Source organism: Bombus affinis, chromosome 10 (assembly GCF_024516045.1).
Source record: "Bombus affinis isolate iyBomAffi1 chromosome 10, iyBomAffi1.2, whole genome shotgun sequence".
Taxonomy (NCBI): domain Eukaryota; kingdom Metazoa; phylum Arthropoda; class Insecta; order Hymenoptera; family Apidae; genus Bombus; species Bombus affinis.
The window spans coordinates 8,856,431-8,878,764 of NC_066353.1; the positions used below are offsets into that span (position 1 = coordinate 8,856,431).

The following is a 22,334-nucleotide window of genomic DNA, read 5'->3' on the forward strand; positions in this document are numbered from 1 at the left end:
GAGTCACGCTAACCCGTTTTCTCTGTCCGAGTCAACCGACACGCAGGTATGCCGATCACTGCACGTTCATCGTGGCGTCTCTTTGCGTGCACCTTTCGGTCGCGAAAGAAGAAGGAGGTGCCAAGCAATTGGGAAAAAAAGAATTGCAATGTATACACGAACAGATCGACCGAGTCTTCCTGCAAAATATATGAAAATTTTCAGTAATAAGATTGAGAAATGAGAGTTCGATTAATAGCGAGAGTGATCGAGAATGTTCCATTTTATTTGAACAACTAACTTATGGTCGGATCAAGTTACACGATATAAATGAAAGCTTTTATTCTGACGTTTCAGATATTCGTTATTTCGTTCGAGTAACGTTTAGAATATTCTATTTGCAAATAATGTGAATATGGGAAATAGCGGTATTTTTTTTGGTATCTTTTAATAAATATATCGGTCCAATTTGATATTTATTTTATAATGACGTGTTATTGAAATTCAGATAAAATTCCATAGCAGAGTAATTATTACCAAGACGAAGAGCTAATTATAACTCTGTTATCATAATACTAAGAATAGATTGTCTAGAATGTTGGTTTGAAATCAACGATGGGTACTTGTTATCGATACCTACTTATAAGGAAACCAACAGGCTGAGTGACTATTTAAAGCGAACCTTAGAGACGCACTTCCGGCCTAAATACGCGGATCGAGTGCGAGATCCGGTTTCTGATTACTTTGAGGTCACCTGTTACCTGCGACAGATCGTGATTTATAGTTGACTTTCAAAAGGTAGTTAATGCTTGAGAATCGGTGAATTAATTATCGCAGAGTTGAATTATTTTCTTCGCAACTGTTGCTAGTATACGTCCTATTTATAAAATTTGCAAAAATACTCTTAACATTCGCTATAAGTAATTAAAATTAATAATATGGACAATTTATTCGCCATTTGTCGAACAAATGTAGAAATGGCACAAGGTTGATGATACCAATAACACGAGCAATTCGTGTCTACAAATGTTTATATATTCATGTTCTGTAAGTTTGAGAATATTTCGATCGTTCAGTGAAACTTTTATTTCATTCTATTCGACGTTACCATAACTTCAGTAGACTGTTATTATGTTCATCGTACAACATAGAAGAATGCTGCAATCTGTTGTAATCGAGCGACGAAACTGCGATATGTCTTTATATGGAACCCTGAACGTAACAGGTCCAAGGAGAGTCGTTCTAATTTGACAACGTCCGTGAAAACCTTGACAAATGAGGGTAAAATGATACGTGGCACCTACTGCGTGTAGTCAGTAATATGAGATTCATTTTACTCACATACAAATTCTTTTTCGTCGTTTAGAATGGCGTCACACGAACTGCCATGATCTTATTATGTACTGATTAGATTTTTCTTACCTTTTTTACTTTTATGCCTTAACAAAATAGGGTTGATATCAGAATGTGTAATTTTGTAACTTGTCAACTTCGTTATTGTTACTACACTGTAGGTACAAAACACTGTTTCGAAAAATTAAATTCTATCCAATACGTAAAAGTTTATGAATAACATTATCGGTGTCTACACATTAAAATCCGTGTCGCAAAATTAAATATTCATTTTATGAATGAAGCGAATATTCGAAAGGTCGTGTTTTTCATTATTCACCGGCATACTTAGAACGGAACAAACATAGATTAAATAAAATCATCGAAATATTAAAAATCTTACGTATGTGAAATATCGATCTAAAAATTACTAAAAATATACCTTTTTATTGCTGTATAATACGAGGTATTTACGTATCAGTTTGAAAAGCTGATGGTTTAAAAGACAGCAAATTAAAACGAATGAAAAGGAATATTTTGTAAATGTATTCACTTTCCGATTTTTTTCGAAGAATATCTGTAGTCGCGAATTTAAAGATTATGTTTTAAGAATAACACTTCTGAAGTAAGCATGTACCAATGGTTACGTGCCACCGTCAAAATCGTTAACGTAATCTATTTTTTATCTTCGCATATCCTCATACACATATTTATCCTTACATTTTCGGACTCGATGTCACGTTTTGCTTAAACCTGCTGCATCAGTCGACCAACTTATACATATACGTACCGGTTTCCCACGAACGTAGTCGGTTCTTTTAAATACAATCGTCTTTTGATTCGAGATAAACAATCGATCGATCCACAAAAAACACGACTTTTTGGTGCCAATCTGTTGTTACGTATGCGCGATTATTGTAACGTGACGTCATGCTTTGCGAAAGAGGTAGATCGTGTTTGATTACACTGCAGTTATAAAACCATCCAATGTATATTTGGCGTCTGTATATTCTTTTTGTAATTATATATTTCGTTATCGATCACGCAAGCAAAGTACGTATATTACCATCGAGTACATTGGCATGACTGCATCTCGAGACCGATACAATAACGTTATATTATATAAATTGTTCAGAAAAAAATATTCTCCCACAAACTATATTTTTCCATTTATTAATTCCATTCTGCTTTTTTTCTTTCTATTGTTTTAACTGTTGCATTTTATCATCGACCTTTGCCTTCGACGAAATTGACTTCCAAGGAGGCCGTTAATACTGCAGAATCATCGTCGAATTCAATGTTTACGATCTTTGGGAACCAAATTATTTATCTTTGGGACTTTCGACAAACGAATATTATCGAACGATATTACGACTGTCATGATACACAATATTTATGACAAAAAGAAAAAGAAATACCGAATAGAAATTAAGATGCTCAATAGATATTAAATGACCTTTCCAAATTTACAAACACCAATTTCTTGATTGATACTTCGAGATCCGTTACGACGTAAGCATTTTATTACATTTCTTATGTATAGATTTCGTTCGATAAAAATATATCACGTGATACACGTAAAAAGAATACTAAAATGAGAGTGAAGTTATAGGATAGCTATAGGAAAACGCACACATCTTTCCGGCGTTGTTTACGCCACCAAGTGTGTGGCTTCTGACTGTTATCGCTGTGAAACCGGTTTGACGTTGGATTTATGTATTCGGTTCCAATATCGACTGCCACTAGGGGAGTTCAAGAAGGCAACTGACGATTAACAATGCCATCGGATGTCGGCTGTTCCTAGCCAGTTATCGAGATCTTTTTATTTTTCTTTGAATCCGCGTGCACGTGACAGCTGGCGATAAATCTACCAATATAAAAAGTCTAAGAACATTATTATTCTGGAATATCTTTGAACCGATTAAATTAATTTTCTTTAACAACATCTACGATGATTTTCTGCAGAGTTTGTACGAGTGTACGTCAATAGCACGCCTCGAGGACGTGCTAACTCTAATTAAGAACATTTTTCCTCTCTTTCGCTCGTTCTTTCTACAATTCTTTTCTTCTACCATTATGTTTAAACATATAATGCTTATTCCTCGATTTTATCTTATGTATCGAATATAATCATTTATTAACTTACTAAATACAAGTACTTTTTAAATTTCATATATTGTTTTTTTACGTGCGGATGATAAGTGCACGATATTCTCTTATTCTCTTATATAGACATTCAGCGAATTAATTTATCATCGTTTCATATGGAAACAGAATGAATTTTTTTGCCGTGCAGAATACAATTACATAATATGTAATCTTGCATGTCATGTTCGCGATGAACATAAACCGTGCGATTGGTCAATATTGATTAATCGATCCTTTTGGTGTACTTGGTTATTATTTTCATCAAGATATCTCCAATTATCGATAGACAAACCATCTATTATTATTAACGGTAACTTTGCCGAAAATCGAATAGTTTTGTACACAATGTACAAAAGATACATAAAATTATATTTTTTCTTTTCGCGTTATGCACCACGAAAATTGAATTTAGTATGTAACAGCCATTGCAAGTATAACAGCAAACTTTCGTAATCCTTGTCTTATTTATGAACTGACACGTAATTAAGTTTATAAACAATTGTTCATATTTTTCATCATTCACTCGTAGTATTTTTTTCAATTGGAAATATACAGATAAATGATTTGCGCCCACGAATGATCGACACAATATTCAGTCAATGCACTTTCTCTGTTTCCTTGAATTAAAAATATAAAATTGATCGTTACTTATAACAAGAATACATAATTCTATAACATATGTATAAATGTACGTTGTAACTTTGCAATTTCAATAATAAACAATTATCGTATAACATTTATGCAATGAAATAAGAGAATGGATATAAAACGTTGATTATTCTAATAGAGATTGAAAAAAATATAAAGATTAAAATAAATCATTACACAAGTTACATCGTAGAATTGTAGAACATTGATCGTTGGAAATTTGTGTCGACTACGGTTGTGAGAGCATGCGAATTCGTACTGCATGCGATAATTATATTTCATCGAAAAGATTATAGACAAATTAATTATTTATCCTGATTAGATTCAGTCCCGTTCACCCCTTTCTTCGGCACGTTCTTCCGCTCTTGCTTTCATTCTAGTTATGAACGCTTGTCCCTTACTCTTTCTAAAGTTCTCGTATGGATCATTTAAATTAATACCGACGCCTTTATATTGATCATTCTTATCCCTAATTTCACCCCCTGATATTGGAGCTTCAATACCCTGTTCATTGGCACCAAGTCCCGCACCGCCCCAACCCATTTTTTTGAGCAACTGATGACCTTTGTTACTCTCATCGAGACTAATTTCTTGAGGAGCTTTACTGTAGGTTGATCCGCTGAAAGGAATTTATTCGTAGAAATCAAATATATATATACATATATATACACACATACACACACACACACACACATATATAGAGAATATCTTTTTATACTAAGTACTAATACTTACAGGAAACTGGGTGGAGTTGGACTTCGATCTTGCCTGTCCATTCTCCTATCAGGACTTCGATCCTTGTTGCTATTTCTCCTTCTTCTGCTTCTGTTATTATGATTGCTATTTCGACTGTTACGTCTATGATTAGCAGCAGGAGATCTAGATCTGCTTCTACCTCTAGATCTTGAGCGTGATCTACTTCGCGATTTACTTCGATATCGTTTCTTTGGTGGACTAGGACTTTTGGATCTTGGCCTTAGAATTGGTGACGGCGATTTTGATTTTTGTCTTATACCAGCTGCTATATCTTCTTCTTTACGCTTACGCGCGGCATTCTTTGCTTTATAATACTCGTATAAACCTAATTTTTCCCACCCATCGCTATAATATGTAGATATTAAAATTAAAAACTTAACTCGAAATTTCAAACATAATTAGTTTGTGTATAATTTGCATTATATGCCTTTACCTGTCCCGTGGAGAATCATGGTTCGGTGGCGCATAGAATGCTTCTACAGCCGCTACTAGTCGTTCGCTTGGGGGAGCTGGTGGTGGAAGCCTAATGGCTTCTGGATCCAAAGGTTTATATTCGGCATCTTCTAATTTGATCAGAGGTACCATCAAGCCAGCAGGAAGTTCGTAATAAGGCATACTGGGCATTAAATCTTCAACAGAGGGCTCGTGTATAACAGGTGGGGGACCAAATCCAGGCGGTGGTTTTGAAAAATCTGGCAATGGAACATTTGAAAACGGTGGAGGTTCATTCCCGGGTGGTACACCCCATCCAGGTGGTGGTTGACTGAAATTTACATCTGTGCTTATTGGAGCGGGAGGACCGGAATGACTAGGTGGCAGAGACATATTTTGTTGGTTCTGTAAAGTATGAATTTCTATTATCGTTTGTCGAATATATATACATAATACGTACAGGAAAGAAGATCAACTTACCAATTGCGGTGGTGGCGGAGGAGGGGCTTTTAACTGTTGATCAATTGCGATCTTTTGTTGCTCAATATTTTGAATTTGTCTCAAAGCATGTGTAACAAACGCTTGATGTTGTGCTTGATAATTATCAAAGGTTTGTTTCGTTGATGTAGTAATCGGTGTAATTGCGCTGGCATGTTGTTCAACCAAGTTAGCCTGATATTCAGACCAAGATGTGCTTGGCTGTTTCAATTTATCTATAATTCCTTCATCAAAGTAATTATTTTTTGACTCCCATAAACTTAATAGCTTATTTAATTTATTAAGTTGTTCTTCTGATGCAGCTAATGAAGTGTTACAGAACATGGGAACAACAACACTTTCCATCGCCTTGCGAAGATCCATAGATTTTTTTCTTGCACTAAAGAAGTTTAAAATTAAATATCGTGCACAACTATTTTTATGAAAGTTATCAAACTATTATAAATATTATATTTATACTGAAATTGAAGTGTTAAATTTTCCATTCACACTTAATTAGATAATGTAATTTAATTCAAATCTGTTACAAATGTTTTAAGATATAAGATCTGTTACTGTTTTTCCAAACAAATATTATACTTACCAATGATGTAGGACATCATTGACCAGGTAGATAATATGGAGTTTATGACTAAAATTGGTTGCCTGAATGACTCTGAAAGAAACAATAAAAAATTAATTGATTTACTACTGTTAATAGTATGTGGCTAAAGTCAAATATAACATACTTTTTCAGCAAATGATCCGCAACGACTTGATTACTTTGCGGAGTAATCGAATTTTGAAGTATCCAGGCTTTCCCTGCACTTATGCTATCTTTTGTGCAACTATCAATGATAGGCTGTAATACCGCATCAAATGCAGCAAGGTCTGTGTTTGTGCTTTGTGCACTGTTTTGTAAAGCTGTTTCTTGAGCTTGTCTCACAGCATCCTCAACCCTTCCTTGTTGTTGTGCCATCAATGCAGCATGTTGCGCAGCCAGATTTTGTTCTGATTGTCTAACTTGTTCCTGTAGCGTTGTCTGCTGTGACTGAAGATTTGCTAACTCATTTTGAAGCCATCCAGGAGGTCCGCCAATGTTAACCGGTTGAGTAACACCACCAATAGATGGATTCACACCTCCCATAGCACCAGGGACTGGTCCAATTTGTGGTCCTGCATTTCCTGGCCCTCCAATTTGTCCTAGTACTCCAGGTATAACTGGACCACCTTGATTTCCCACTGGTCCAATTCCCACAACTGGATTTAATCCATTGTTCTGAGTATTTAGGCCAGGTGCAAGATTGACGTTATTCAGTGGCTGCGCGACGGTAGCGGCTGTTTGCTGCTGCTGCTGCGAAACGTTTAAACGTGGGTCTGCATTTTGCATTGGATTTATTCCTTTTTGCTTTAAAACTGTAAACGAATGACGGTGGATTATTGTAAGATGTTTGATTCCTTCAATGGATATTGAAAAAGTATACAAATAGTCCAATTTCTGTTGAGTCTTATCCTCTACCAGTGCATAATAAAATTCTTGGCATTTATTAGAGAATTATATCGAAAATTCGGTAAGTCTTTTGGGAGCACTATATTCTTTCCCTGTTTTATATATTATATATATATACATGTATTTTTTACTTTTTTTTTTACAGTACTAGGGTATTACAGGGTATTATAGTGGGTTGCAGTTCCCACATAGATTGAAGCAATATATCAACAATGTAGTCCGTATTAGACAAGCTCCATTAAGAATCTTAAAACTACATCTTCTTAAAATCACCATTGCCAAGAAATAGAATATGTCTTTAGCTAAAGCATTCTGCTTAATAAATAGCAATCCCAAAATCTTGAAACGAAGTGCTCATATTCGATGAATAATAGTTTTGTATGTTCACTATGACGAATTCAGACCCTTTCACCCGTATCTCTTTTTCAAAGTCATTCCTTGTTCGTTGAATAAAGCATGGCCATTATGCTTCTCAATTGTTGTAGCTGTTAAGGGGCTGTATCCCACTTACTGGCTTGCTCTGTAGTCACTTTGTATTGATAGTAGTTGAAGTGCTCTCCACCGAACAGGAAACCAAATTTTGGGTTGTCCTTCTGCTTGTTTTTCGTCATCTGCTCAAACTCTGGTCCATTGCGAGCCACAAACTGAGCCAGTTTGTCTATGATGTTCCGTAACTCTGTATCTGGGTATTATACCAAAATAAACAGAATTAGTACAATAACCTAACAATAATGAATTACTTATACAATTATTACAATATAAATGGCAATATTTAAATACAGTACTGAAATAGGATCTCTTATTTTTTTAAAGTACGCAGTCCTAAATCAGCCCATCGTAACCTGAAATATTGAATCTGTTTTGAAATTTATCACTTTGTGAACGTATCTACGGAGATTTGCCTGAGGATAATTTAATTCGTCGAGTGAATTGCTTTTTAATGGTAGCCTAATACGCTGCACAGGTTTACATAACCTACTATTTAGAATCTACATTTTGTCTTTTTAAAACGTATCTCATTATTTCCATTGCATGGAAACTCATAAATCCCCAATTCTGACTAACTAAAATGCTAAAATGATAGATCATAGACATTACGGTTAATAAAAAAGATGGAACGTTAATATGCTCGCCCGGAGTGGGAATGTGCAAGACCGCGCTTGGCCAAATCACCAAATCACAACATTCTTTTCTTACCTGCAGGTGCCTGGTCCATTATCACGATTACTCTTTTACTTTTACACCGAATTCGATCACGTTTGTTATTATTTTCGTTAACACTTTTCCCTACACGATTGTGGTACGGTTCCGGAAAACATTATTTTTTCACACTGAACACGACAACGCTAGACGTCGCCATTAATACTCGAGTATTCATGTTTCAAAAAACCACCACTAGAGCGGCTGACACGCCAATTTATCACATGCGGAAAATTCTCCATTTCGGCTCATTTTCATTTACGTTTCATAGAGTTTGCTTTCTGTCAATTTTTTATAATAATTGTGTTCACATCGATTCTCTGTGCAATAACTTTGAACGGTAAATATTCACGCTAATATATTTTCATCAAAAGATAAAGTTTGTACCGTCACATTATTTTTACAATTTTCTAACGTAAACGTGTCTTTTCTCACAATGTGTTCACTATATTACAAAATACAATATTATAAATTCCTTTTATGTGACGTTTACTTTGTTACGTTTTAATTATTTGTTGCCTATTGTAGTTAAACAGCTTTAATATTATCAATATCGTTTCATTTACTAATGTTACTACTTAACCTATTGCGTCACGTCTGTCATATATTCAAAGCAGTTTAATTTTATATTTTTCATCTATTATTGGATAATTTGAAAATATCATTAATAGTAATATTTGTCTGTATCAGGTAAATTACGGGAATGCCTGTAGCAGAAGTAAAATCCAGCTGGGCAGATGAAGTAGAAGAAGAGGGAGGAGCGTTACCTCCGCCTTCAGAGACTTATGAAAATGGGTTTAAAATCCTCACTGAATACAAGTACAATCAAGATAATAAAAAGGTCAAGGTAGTTCGAACATATAAGATCGAGAGACGTGTTGTTTCAAAGACAATTGCCGCCCGTAAAAATTGGGCAAAATTCGGAGACTCTGCAGATGACCGACCTGGACCTAATCCTGCTACTACAGTTGGAGGTGAAGATGTCTTCATGCAATTCATTTCTAGTAAAGAAGAAGAAAATAAGGTTGAAGAAGATAGCCTTGACAAGTTGAAGAGTATGGGAGATAAAGGTGTAGTTAAATGTCGTAATTGTAATGGAGACCATTGGACTTCCAAATGCCCTTACAAAGACACTGTCCTTGCTGGAGGTATGTTTCATTATGATAAATTAATTTTTAGAAAGAAACATTTAAGATTATATGATTCTATAGAATATGTGATTTAATTTGCAGGTAAAGTGCCAGATGATAAAAAGCCACTTATTAATACTAGTGCTCCTGGAGCAATGACAGAATTGAAACCTCAGGGTAGTAAATACATACCACCTGGCATGCGCGATGGAGGCAGTAAACGAGGAGATTCTATGCAGATGCAAAGACGTGACGATACTACTGCTATTCGTATTTCCAATTTATCAGAAAGTACTACAGATGCAGATTTGGATGAACTTGTCAAGCCATTTGGATCTGTTCTTAAGTTTTATCTTGCAAAGGACAAACAAACTAATCTTTGCAAAGGATTTGCCTATGTACATTTCAAATATAAAATGGAAGCAGCAAAAGCTATTGCTACGCTTAATGGGTATGGCTACGATCACCTTATCTTGAATGTAGATTGGTCAAAACCGCAACAGCAAAGTAATTGAGTTAAATGAAAATTCGATTTTCGTTACTTGGATTACACACCGCGTAAAAATATAGATGATATGCAGATGTTTAATTGTGACACCAGGAGCAGAGTACAATACTTTTTATTTCAAATTTTAATGCATTGCACAATAAAAATTAGCGTAGCAAATATATTCATAACCATATTTGTAGTTTATTAATATAATTATTTAAATTATATGCGACCAACTGCGAAATGACAACTCTGCTTCCTGGTGTCACAATTTATTATCATTTTTAATTCATTCGAACATGAAGTTCTTGTATTCGTTACTTTAAAAAATGATGTATCAATTAAAATGTAATTTGTATCCTTATCTCCTTTTTGATCAAAAATAAATAATATGCCATGAAACTTGGAGCGTATTTATTGGTTGTTAACAATTCCTATGTTAGGTATTTTATGATTTTATTTTATTCAAGGAATTGTATAATATAACTAAAAATGTGTACATATTTGCAATATATAACATGTAAAAAGACATTCGTATTCAATCCTATTGTCAAATTTAAGATGAAATTTTTTCTTTGATATTTTTCTAAAAATTTTATATTCAACAAAAATACACTGGATACATTTAAACCTAAACTGAATACATTTAAACTGTTTAAACTTAAAATAATATGATATTATAATAAATATAAGTAGTATCGCTGGCTCTAAGTGTTAGATCCTCACGCGGTAATGTTGTGATTGAAATCGAGAAACAAAGAAATTCCGATACAAATAAACGCTTATGTGATACATAGATGCAAAAACAAAAGTAAAATAGTATAAAAGTAATCACACAGGTGTTTATTCATCACCTGTACGTTAAAAACTACGATTAATACTACATTGTCTAAGTACTTTGAAATGGTAACTCTAATGAACAACCTTACGCTGCTCAACTGAGCCTAATGAATATCATACAGATAGCAAAAAAACACGTATTAACTTCATCGTTTAATATATACATATATATAAATATATATATTAATAATATATATATATACATATATATATAAATATAAATATATATATATATATCAGTAAAACAATGTCATTTGAAAATATAATTAACAATATAATTATATATATATTTTTTTGTTTGCGCGTCATCCTACAGTTTTAATCGAAAGACCGTTTTCACTATTTTATTGTCGTTTCCTATAAAATCATCACAGTTTAAACGTGTCCATTTTCGTTCCATTTTTCTTCAATATTTCAGAACCTACAACACCCGCTTATTCGATTTCCTAGAATGCAATTACAGAAAATTTCATATCATCATGACGCGCTGCCTCGTTTCTCGTTGGTTTCTTTATTTACAATACTAGTCGGAACTCGGACGTCTCTCTCATAAAAAAGGACTTATATATTAGCGAACAATGTTAGTAACATGCACTGTGTAACCATGTAATTCAAGTCAATTTATGAACGAGGATCTCTTTGGGCATCTTTAGTGAGATCTTTCTCGAGCACGATCGTGCCTCTAAATTGAATTTCATCAGTTCCACTGCTACTGAAGCACCTTCACTTTTATTCCTTAAGCAGATTCCATCATGATTTACGACGATCCGCCGAGCTACACGAAAATTTTATTTCTAACAGTTTCCGCTGACTGAACCAGATTGTCAATTCTAACGAAACTTCCAGAGGAAAGCTGTTTCAGACATGAATCATTTCTTCTTTAACGTTTTGAAGAACAAATTTCATCGCTGTTGGTTAACTATAACTTCTGCTATCTCATTGTTGTTGCACTCTATTGATCTTTACCAAACAGCGCATTTCTTTTTGGGATTCATCTTCGAGCCAAGAGGACAGTTGAAATCCTTCGAGAACTCCTCCATGTTGGAAAGTGGCCCCAGAACACGGAATTTACCAGGACTGTGGAAACCAGTGGTAATGCGAAGTTTCATCGCTTCCGGCCTGTACTTACTACACCAAGTGTTCGCTGCACTGATCCAGAACAATTGTTCAGGACTATAAGGGAGTCCTGGCAATTTTGGCTCCGCATGATTTCTTTGTACCCATTCTTGATATGCTAAATAGGCTTCTTTTATTCCTCCGTTGTCGGCGATATTCTCACCTTGAGTGTTGATACCATTTAACTGTAACAGGAAACGAAGCGATTCTTCTTTATATGTCTATATTTCCTTCTTTCTGGATGAATATTTAAGACATGCATTATTTTCTAAACGAATGGAAGTAAGAGAAGGAAGAAGAAATATAACGTTGCATTTAAATTTCTATGGCGTTATTATACATGCCTTCAAATCTTTAAACGAAAGATTTATAAATTATGATGTTTCATTGCCTATTTAAAAAACAGCGAGCTCGCGAAATTGATACTAAAAAAGAAGAAAACGAAAGAACGTCATCAATATTTATATCTGTATATGCCTGGTTTCAATAAACCTTAGCGGACAAAAAAGTTGCGATTATTACAAAATAAAACTGTCAAGAAAATGTTCGTTGTTTAAGAAATATTATTCTACGTTAAAATAACTAGTCTACGAAGCCAAATTTCGTGTTTATACCAGCTGTTATCTAACGTTTGATTCACAAGTGCATATTATGCATGAGTTTGACCTCTGTAAGAAAAAATTCAATATTTGAATATCATCGGTGAATATCGAGCGTTATGTGCATCGTAAGAGCTCGATGAAGTTTACGTAAAGTAATGTATAGAATAAAGAGATTGACATTCCTCAATACCCCTAAAATTAGAATCCGTATTAAACAAATATTTGTATCGGTTGACGCAAATGATCGTGGACAATTGAGAACGAGGAAGAAACGGAAACAAGACAGCGTATAATAAAAGTCGATCATTACGTTCAAATTAACATCTTCCACGGTGTAGTTGCCGTATTGGTGAATAATACACTCTGCTTTCTCCAGATACTTTTCTTTTGTTTGCGGTGCCCACCAGTCGACCAAATTTCCGTTTTTATCGAATTGCCTGCCCTGATCATCGAAGCCATGCGTTATTTCGTGGCCAATAACGAAACCGATAGCGCCATAATTCATGTACCTTGGTCGATCGTTACTAAAGAAAGCACCTTGCAAGATACCAGCGGGGAACTCTGCAAAAGCATTATACAAATGTTATCGTCTTTTTGGTATCAGTCAACGATTTATTACGAAATTATCGTTCCATCGACTTTTATAAAACGATACTCACGTATACTATTCTCGATGGACGAATAAAAAGCATTAACGATGGCGGGTCTTCCGTGAGTTACCCAGTCGGTCTTGTTAACAGGTTTTCTCAGTTTACTGAAAGAATACTCGACCCCGAATAAAGTCAGATTTAAGATACCTTCTAGGTAATTATCTGTCGTTAATTCCAGTTTCTCGTAAAATTTCTCCAGTTTCTTGTCGTCCAGCAATTCGTCGGGATAAGCGATGTGACTGGACATGCTGGCTGCTTTGTTCAGAGCACTCTTTCTCGTTTCTTCGTCCATCCAATCAACCTAAAGAACGTCAAATTATCTTTAAATTGAAAAAATTTGGAAGCATTCATATCGTGATATTGTAGGTGGAAGCGACAAGTCTTCTCATCTGAAACAAACGTACCTTTTTGAGTATCTTAGTGAATTCTTGCCTAATATCAGCCACCATGTCTACAGCGTTTTTCTTGGCATCCTCTTTGAAGTATTTCCTAACGTACATAGCGCCGACGCTTATGGCCAAGCTACTGGAAACTGTATCGATGCACTCCTTCCATCTGGGTTCTCTCTCCGTTTTTCCGCTTAACGCCGTGGAATATTGCAGTTGTCTCTTCCGAATTTCGTCCGTCAGATAGCTTACAGAAGACGCGGCCGCTCTCCACATCACATAGTTAGCTTGTACCCTTTTCGGTGTGGTGGCTAATAATTTTTCCAAGCTTGTGATGTAATTGGGAACGCTAACGATCACGACTTCGTCTTCGTCTACTTGAGCACTAGTAGCCAGAAGAGTGTTGAAGTATTCCTTCCACGGGATACTGGAATAGGTCTTGGATAACTCTCGTATCGTCATGGGGTTGTAGAGCAGAGTAGCGTTGCGACGTTTTTCATTCGGCAAAGAAATCTGCAGAATCAGCGTTATATTCGACTCGTTAATCATTGCACGATGTTTTGTATATTATCGTACGATTTGATTTAACAACTAACATACATTGGCAAGTTTCATCTCAAATTCCAACGACTCCTTCAATTCAGTTTTTGCATCGGTTTTATTTGCTCCAAGAATTGCCGCGATATCAACCATGTAGCTGTAGTAGGCTTGCACGATTTTATCATCGAAACCTTTGGACAAATATTCACGCGATAGTCCAAGGGCTGCCTGATCCAACTGCAAGAACAAAGCATTCTCAAATTCCATGGAAAAAAGATTCTTAAATATTAAATTTCGTATTGAACCGAGTTGCGACATTGATATAATCACTACTTCGGCAAGCACATTTTAAATCATCTATTCATTTGGCAAACAAAATCATAATTATTAAGAAACGTGTTCAAGCTTAGATAAATATTGAATTATACTTGTAAATGTAATTTGAATTCGCAATCAATAATTACCATTGCAAAATTCCGCTAAATGGTACAATCTTTAAGGAAAGTTAAATTTACACGAGCAATTCGCGCGTTTGACTTCTACGTTTCGCCTCTATTTGAGAACGATTTCACGCTGGCTTGAGAGATTAAAGTTTTACGGGTACGCGTAAAGATTGAAAATTCGTTCTCATACGTACGTCGATTGTTCGTTTCGTGCTGTTTTTCAGATCAACGCCGATACTGAAATCTATAAAGTAGTCGACAGAGTAACCCATCTCGCGGAATTTGTACACCGACTCCTTCCAGTTAAAATCATTTTCGTTCCACTGGTCACCTTCCAATACAGGCCAGCCACCGAGTTTTTGCAAAATGTTGAGCAACGGGTCTAAACCTTGCTGCTCGATGACCGCTGAAATAATTACATTTTCCAATCTGAGCATCTTATTTAATAGCTGCTAAAAAAGTTCCGTAATCACCCGACCACATATTTTCTCAATCCGTTTTACGTTCTTATTTGTTTCTTCTCCTAACTAACATACGTCCTGCGATTACTGTTTAACATTTTCCACGTACATTTTACTTATTTATTGCAAACAGGAGATAACCAATCCAAGTACATATGTATGTACTCACTCTTGTTCATGCAAGCCTTGTACAAATTCTTGGCGAGTTTGAACGGTTTCGGTTCATCCGGTGAACTTTTCTCCTCGATACTGGCTCTTAGCTGGTTCTGCAGCTCGTCGCTAATTTCAGTGAATGTGTTTACGCTGGTCTTGTCATCCGGGATGATGGTCGACTTCAGAAAACCACCGCAAGCGAAATCGTAAAAGTCGTCGCACGGTTCTACCTCGGAATCCATGTTCTTCAACAATCTAGCGGCTAAAGTTTCACGATTTAGCGCTATTAGTAAAATTACTTTCGTGTCGTAATGAAATACTACAGCGGTAGGCAACCGAACTGAACGTTCGCGACGATAAAACTTTTAGAAGCGTTTGCAACGTTAATATTTACGATCTTTATATAAATTTCAGCATAAGGATGTCAAAAAGAAAAAAGAAAAAAAGAAAAAAAAATGGAAATTCAGAAAAATATAGAATTGAAAACCCAGCTACCTGTTACGGTCGTCTAGGTCGACCGGGTTGGTTAAAAGTTTTATCGCGACGAATAATTTTGTCTAAGTTGATCAAATTTTTACTAACCCGTATGGATACATTCTTTCGTGTAACATACGTCCTCGTCACAGCTGGATCCTTTGTCAATGACGTGAACGCCTTTATTCTGTTGATATCCATTTAGGGCATCGGCTGTGGATGGTAATCCCTCTGAGTTAACAGGATCTACTCTCGTGCAGGCGCAGATGCAGGTGCAGTTGCAACACAAAAATAACGCAGGACCACAATGTTAATGATTGTTAGTGCCGGTCGTTTTTTAAGCCATGATAACAAAGCAATCTTATCGTCTAACAGACTAGGGATTTCTACTATCACGTTTTATTTCCATTGCACTTACACAGTGCTGTATCGTATATTCGTAAAGTCCTATAATTCACTAGGAGAAGAATCATTCAGGATGAATGCGAGATACGAAAGCACTTTCCACGTATCGCATCCACCTGTAACGAGTAGCTAAAAGAGCGGTCTCGAAGAGTATCTCGAAGATTATCTCGAATGATGAAAAGGTGTGCCAGAATAAATTTGCTCGTCCGAGAACGAGGAATGTAAAGCAATATAACCGTTAAACCGTCTAACCAGCGGCGTCACGCGTCTTTCTACATCGTTGCAGTCGCTATTCGCTTCACAGTTTGAATGAACCTTCGTGCAAACACGTGCAACGCGATGCCGCTCAAAGTGTAATCGCAGTAATCAACCTTAAGCGATTGATCCATTGAAACGTGTACAACCACCTCCCCTATCAATCAACGCGAATTCATCGAAAAGCCTGCAACCACGTTCGTCTTCGGCATTCGTTCCGTTTCTCGTTAACAAGCATCGCTGTTCCTCTAGAGAAAGCGAAAATAGAGACGCGAGAAAAGGCTTCGCTAGCCTTCGAACGCTTACACATTCGCGAAAGTCGAGATACTCTGGCCGGATCGTAAAACCGATCGTTTTATTCTCATCGATCGACTTCATGACCGTTCGAAAAGAAGAAGAAAAAGAAACATTGTATCGGCGCCATTGCCTCGACGATTAGTTCCTAAAACATGATCGTTTGCCGATGATCCGTAAAAATATTTCGATGATTCATATTTGGTTGTTTCTTTAATGATGTTAGCGGGTGGTCGATCGATACTCGATCGAAAATATACAGATTGGAAAGCTGGGCTTCTTATTTAGTTCGCGGGCGTGGATCACCGAAAAGCACGACCTGGCCCCGCTGAGTAACTCTCAAAACAATGATCACTTACCTCGATGCGTCAGAATCGGGACGCTCTTATTGACGTCACGACTTTTTTACGTTAAATCACGCGTTTCGGATGTGATACGGTATATCCTTCGTCGGCCGATCGTTATAACGAAAGAAAGAGGAAATGTGTATTCACGGATTCACCATACCGTATAAAGTTACGCGATTATCGCACGATCAAGTCCGACTTACTCATATGATCGTAATCTCGTAGACGAGAGAAGGGTAAGACGGCAGCGCTGTTTTTTGGGTTTGATTTCAGGATTTACCTAGTACACGCTACGTTCCCATACGTTAAACGTTACGTAATAACCATTACGTGTATTTTTATCGATCGCTCTTGGTCATCTACGAGTAGTGGTACGAAATTTGGCCATCTGAATTCCCAATGATTCGCGTAGTCAGTTGGTACGTATTTCGTTCGATATGCGTTGGACTAGGAAAGAAATGGGCTAAGTTACGCAACGCACCTGTAGAAGCTAACGAAACTAATTAATACATACATATATCCTTGGCTAAATAGATTTTACATAACGACAATACGATATAAACATTCGTCAGGTACGGTTAGTAACGGCGATTAAGACTCTCCTAAGTAAGACTAATAGTCCTAATAATAGATCGATAGTTTAAACTAAATTACTACGATTGCAAAGGCTGGGGCGATAAAATTTAACGAACGAAAAAAGAATATTAATATACTTGTTTTATGCAACAATATGATATTTCGAGAAACCAAGAGAAGCGCGTAGATTCGCAAGGATAAATCAACGTGAGAAAATAGGTCACACGTGACACTAACTGTCAATGAAATTTATGACGACTCGATCGTAAGCCCGTTTGGCCAGCTTTCACGCGACTGAAATTCTTTTTTAATATTTCCTTTTGACATAGCCACGAAACCGTTATCAAACCGTTTCCTCGCGCAGGAGATCGAGAAGCTTGTCGCTTCCGAATTTTTATCGGTTGAACGCGGGTCGAATTAAAACGGTAGAAAAAGAACTTGCAAGGAAAGAAACGGATAAAATGCGCAGTCTAGTTATTACGTGGAACTAATTTCTATTTAAGTCCATCGCAATTTATATAAAAAGAAAAAAAAAGAAAGAAAAAGAAGCAACGTCATTGAAGAAGACAATGCGCGAGCCGACAAAACTTTTACATCTATCTGATTTTTCTTAAAATCATTTAAAAGGCCATAATACGAGTTTCAACGGAAGCAATTTACGGATTATCGTCGGACAATCGTTTTCTCCGTTTCCTCGTTTGTTGTTTCGAGATACGCGACGATCACTCTGCGATCCTAATTGCACGATTTCGGCGAAAACCGATACTCACGATACGAATCATAGGACCCGATCGATGTTTCGACGATTGTTAATGGTAGCCATTAAACGATGTTAGACGGTGTTTTAATCGCAGCGGAAGTGTAACGATGGTTCGTCGTCTTCGTGAAACCACGTTGAAAGTAATTATGGCATTTATAAGCTCGTTAAGGCGTGTACTTAAGTCATACGACCTAACTACAGGAGTGCAATTAGTCAGGGAAAAATATGCAGAACACGATTCTTATTAATCTTTCAACATGCTCTTAGACCACGATCGAGAACGAGTATTCGATATCGAATACACTTTGTACGAGATCGTGGATTCAGGCATAGGTCAACATCTCCTGCAAATCGTCAAACCGTGCACTTGCAGATATTCTTACCGTTTCTAGATGACGTGTCGCAGGTTGCGGTGTTCGCAGCCAGAACACCGAGTGCAACAGCCAAGGCGATGCATAAGAGCACTCCGCAAACTGCTATCACGGTTAGCCCGCGTTCCAACGTCGATCGCCTCTTCCACCATGTTGGATTTCTGAAACAAAACATAGAATGATCGAAACGAATATTTTTTCCCTTTCGACGAATTTCTCTTCGCGATCGTTTCATTGTATTTTATTATCGGCCTGTTTTATCACGAGAAACTTGCGTTTTACGCGATTTAAAATTAACAAGCCAGTAAATAAAGTTTCGCAATTGAAAATAAAAAACGATGATGTCAATATTTCTCTTCTCCCTTTCTATCGCGCTGTTCATCTGAACGTCGATAATCTCGTGCTTTTTGTACGAAAAAGAGAGACACGTTAACCGAACGATAAGAAGATGGAATAGGCATGTGGCAAGATTTTTAACACTGGAATTATCGAAGATATGAAACTGCTATCAAAGATATCGGAATGAAACGACGTACGAGAAGATATATAACGCAAAGGAAAACAAGACTTTATTCGTCGTATCAGAAATCACGCGAACCTTTAAAAAACGCGTATTCATAAACTTCTACGTGAAACTATTTTAAGAATCTACCGATAGCAGATTTAGGCATGAATTAACAATTTCTACCGCATATCTCAGAATTCCGTTTTACGTAATTTGAATTTTAACGCGAGGCCCGCTCAGGTACGTGACCATCAATAAGATTTATGTCGCTCCTCGCGTATTTACGTCCTTGGAAGGAATTGGTAGATCGTACATGATCCACGAAGATCGATCTTCTCCGCTCTGCTAAACAGCAGCGAGTAGTAAAAGTCGGCTGTTAATGGAAATACGTCGGAGTATAGTTTCGTGTTAATGGTTTCGCGAACCTTGAAGTCTACGTTGAATTAACCGCAAACTATGATTCACAAGAAAAGAGTTCGAGAAAATGGAACTCCATGAGCGTTGATGATCGTCATTTTTATAGTTTCGCGGTGGTACGGTTTCGAAATAGGGAAACCAGAATAGCTTCCTGTTTCGTCGTAAATAAAATAAAATCTGACGAAAGAAAATCGCATTTTTTCCACATATACGATATTTCGTAGGATTTCGTAGGAAATAAGACGCAAATTATTTTATAAATTTAGTAAAAATTCGTATTTTAATAAAAACGAAAATCTAAGAGCCGACCAGAATAATCTGGTCCCTGTAATCGATTCTATTCGATTCAAATTCAATATGTTTTTTAAAGAATAAACAAGTTTCTAAATGACGATTATATAAGCATTAGTTTTACAATTATATCCATCCTTTACGTAAGTTTGGAGATTAAGCGGATGAGAAATGGAATTCTTGCGAATCCTCTCATGAATAGTTACAAAGCGGCAATTTATTACTCGGCAATCATTGGATCTCGTCCTACATGAACGAACTGCTGCGGGCAAAACACAATAATTACTTTTGTTACTTTGTAAAAACGTTTCAAACATCAGCTTTACACGCGTTTATCCTTCTTTTATGACTCACCCGTCTACGCATTTCCCATTTTTCAATCCCATTTCACTTTTTATAAATCACGATCGAATATATACTTGTACTTTTACGAAGTAAAATTAATTTACCGATCGTGAAGCGAATAAAGCGATAATAGTAGCACGAAAGTGTTGATAAATTTAATAATAATAACGCGAAGGATCATGGAAGAAGCAACGATGATATAAAAGTTTCAGAAATACGTTTCAAGATAGAATAGGATTCCGTCGAAAACACATATACATAATGGTCATTATCGATTTCTTTTGTTGCACTTACCCGCATTGTCACCTCATAGACACGGATCATTATTCATCGTGACACAACATCGTATTGCGCAATTGGTGTTCTTTGTAAACTGCGTAACAATTAATCGTAACGCTATTCTTTCAACATTTTCAACAAAATCAAACGGTGATCGAGAAAATCGACAAGGCAGATAAATATCGGAATGTACAAATTTTCCGCCAGGTAGATTTTCCGCTTGATGTTATACCACTGTGTATCGTATATCTCTTTCATCGGTAATAAGCAATGGTAACATAGATCAAAGTACCGATTGTAAATAAATAATATGTCAATAAGCATAGCGTAAACTAGAAGAGTAAGCGTAGCTATCGCGATATGTTCGTCTGACTTTAAGATAATAACAGACGAAAGTCCATGCAATAAACAAATACTACTACTAGTACTACTACTACTGTTATTACTATTACTTTTACGTTTCGTGTAAAAACGTTTTTTTATAATTCTGGATTCCGAAAGCAGTCGATAAAGCGTCATCTTTTTATGGCGCGTAGTATAAAACCACGGCTCACCGAACTGTGTCGCTAGAACTAGCGGTTCGACCCTTTTCCCCGTAGATTCTACGCTCTACACGAATAATTGCAGCAGTACGAACGCGTAGAACGTTGAAACCAGTCGCGATATTCTTCTAGATCACCGTTACGCAGAACCTGATTACCTTTCGATAGCGAGTAGTAGCTCGAGTTGGCGGCCAAGCGTGAACTAAAACAGCTCGTACAAATACCACTTAAACGAGCGAAATGCGTTCATTGTTAGCAACGCACGTAGATGTAAATATTTTATCTTTGTATTATTTGTAGTAATTCTGTTTTTCTTCCATTCAACCGCTTAACGTCGTTTGTATTATATCATCGTTCCATTGGATTTCTATTTTGTTAGCTGCTACATTCAAATTCGATATATTACATTGTAATATATGCTAACGAAAACCGGATCAAATTTTTTAACGCATGTAAACGCGACGTGTTTGAACAACAGGAAGTACATTTGCCGTACAATGTCGTAACGTACATGTTGAAGAGATTTCTTCGATCGATCATGGGTGTAGACGATATAGTGGCATTTATCGATAAAATACAGCCCAAGGCTAACTGGTATAACTTATTCAGCTTATTGGTCGTCGCGTAAGAAAATTAGATATTTCCCAATACTAGCGACGAAGCGAAGAATAGCGTAAAACCTGTCGATACTTATCTACGATGATGAAGATTTTTCAATTTCTGGTTTCGCTAGATATATCGTATAGGTATCGATCGTGGAGCACAAAATAAAATTGTAGAATATTTCAAACTTCGTCTCTGTTAGTCTCTGTTATCCGGATATCTACTATTCTAATATTCTACTATTTTGTCTACGAATGTTTCAAAAATAATCAATATCAATGTTCTCTATCGCGTAATCCATAGCTTCGTTATTTGGAAGACGATGGTTAATTCAAATACCGGTGGTTCAACAGTACTTTCAATTGGAACATCCTATGCAAAGTAAGGTAGGAAAGAAATACATAGGCAGTAACCATAAATACCGTTTTATAATTTCCGCTGTAAGAATTATGGCTAAATACCGTGCTAACTCCGTTCGTATCAGAAGAAGTTTAACATACCGCATTTAAGTGCAACGTTTGAAGCGTGTAAACTTTTCAAATGGCAGACGCAACAACGTTATTGGGAAAATAGGTGA

General features: G+C 36.3%; 3 protein-coding genes across 7 annotated transcripts in view; 1 reads left to right on the forward strand and 2 right to left on the reverse strand.

Moving 5' to 3' along the window:
• LOC126921084 (eukaryotic translation initiation factor 3 subunit G) overlaps positions 1 to 10,504 on the forward strand; it is a 31,707-nt gene extending 21,203 nt beyond the window's left edge. The window contains exons 1-3 of one of the 2 annotated variants that reach the window (XM_050732322.1): positions 8,663 to 8,822; positions 9,173 to 9,630; positions 9,715 to 10,504. In XM_050732322.1, coding sequence (XP_050588279.1) covers positions 9,186 to 9,630; positions 9,715 to 10,127 — 858 coding nt within the window. In that variant the 5' untranslated portion in view covers positions 8,663 to 8,822; positions 9,173 to 9,185 and the 3' untranslated portion in view covers positions 10,128 to 10,504. Of the gene's footprint in view, positions 1 to 8,662; positions 8,823 to 9,172; positions 9,631 to 9,714 lie in introns of those variants that run through there. The other variant, XM_050732323.1, reaches the window with a different exon arrangement.
• On the reverse strand, positions 2,466 to 8,646 carry LOC126921070 (calcium homeostasis endoplasmic reticulum protein). 2 transcript variants are annotated; one of them, XM_050732285.1, is made up of 8 exons: positions 8,480 to 8,646; positions 7,794 to 7,964; positions 6,522 to 7,188; positions 6,377 to 6,448; positions 5,776 to 6,172; positions 5,297 to 5,700; positions 4,843 to 5,208; positions 2,466 to 4,726 (listed from the first exon to the last, which is right to left on the reverse strand). In XM_050732285.1, exons 1-8 carry the CDS (start codon positions 8,496 to 8,498, stop codon positions 4,432 to 4,434), a joined length of 2,391 nt encoding a protein of 796 aa, XP_050588242.1. In that variant the 5' UTR covers positions 8,499 to 8,646; the 3' UTR covers positions 2,466 to 4,431. The 2 variants fall into 2 exon arrangements, with proteins under 2 accessions (XP_050588242.1, XP_050588243.1); XM_050732286.1 differs by lacking the exon at positions 8,480 to 8,646 and having other exon boundaries at positions 6,522 to 7,126; positions 7,794 to 7,924.
• The window catches only part of LOC126921067 (neprilysin-2), a 38,451-nt gene continuing 26,618 nt past the window's right edge, over positions 10,502 to 22,334 (reverse strand). For 2 of the 3 annotated variants that reach the window (XM_050732276.1, XM_050732279.1), the window contains 9 exons: positions 18,788 to 18,936; positions 15,876 to 16,013; positions 15,310 to 15,555; positions 14,874 to 15,085; positions 14,297 to 14,473; positions 13,715 to 14,209; positions 13,320 to 13,611; positions 12,971 to 13,221; positions 10,502 to 12,243 (listed from right to left, as the gene is read on the reverse strand). In XM_050732276.1, coding sequence (XP_050588233.1) covers positions 11,905 to 12,243; positions 12,971 to 13,221; positions 13,320 to 13,611; positions 13,715 to 14,209; positions 14,297 to 14,473; positions 14,874 to 15,085; positions 15,310 to 15,555; positions 15,876 to 16,013; positions 18,788 to 18,936 — 2,299 coding nt within the window. In that variant the 3' untranslated portion in view covers positions 10,502 to 11,904. The remainder of the gene's footprint in view (positions 12,244 to 12,970; positions 13,222 to 13,319; positions 13,612 to 13,714; positions 14,210 to 14,296; positions 14,474 to 14,873; positions 15,086 to 15,309; positions 15,556 to 15,875; positions 16,014 to 18,787; positions 18,937 to 22,334) is intronic. The other variant, XM_050732277.1, reaches the window with a different exon arrangement.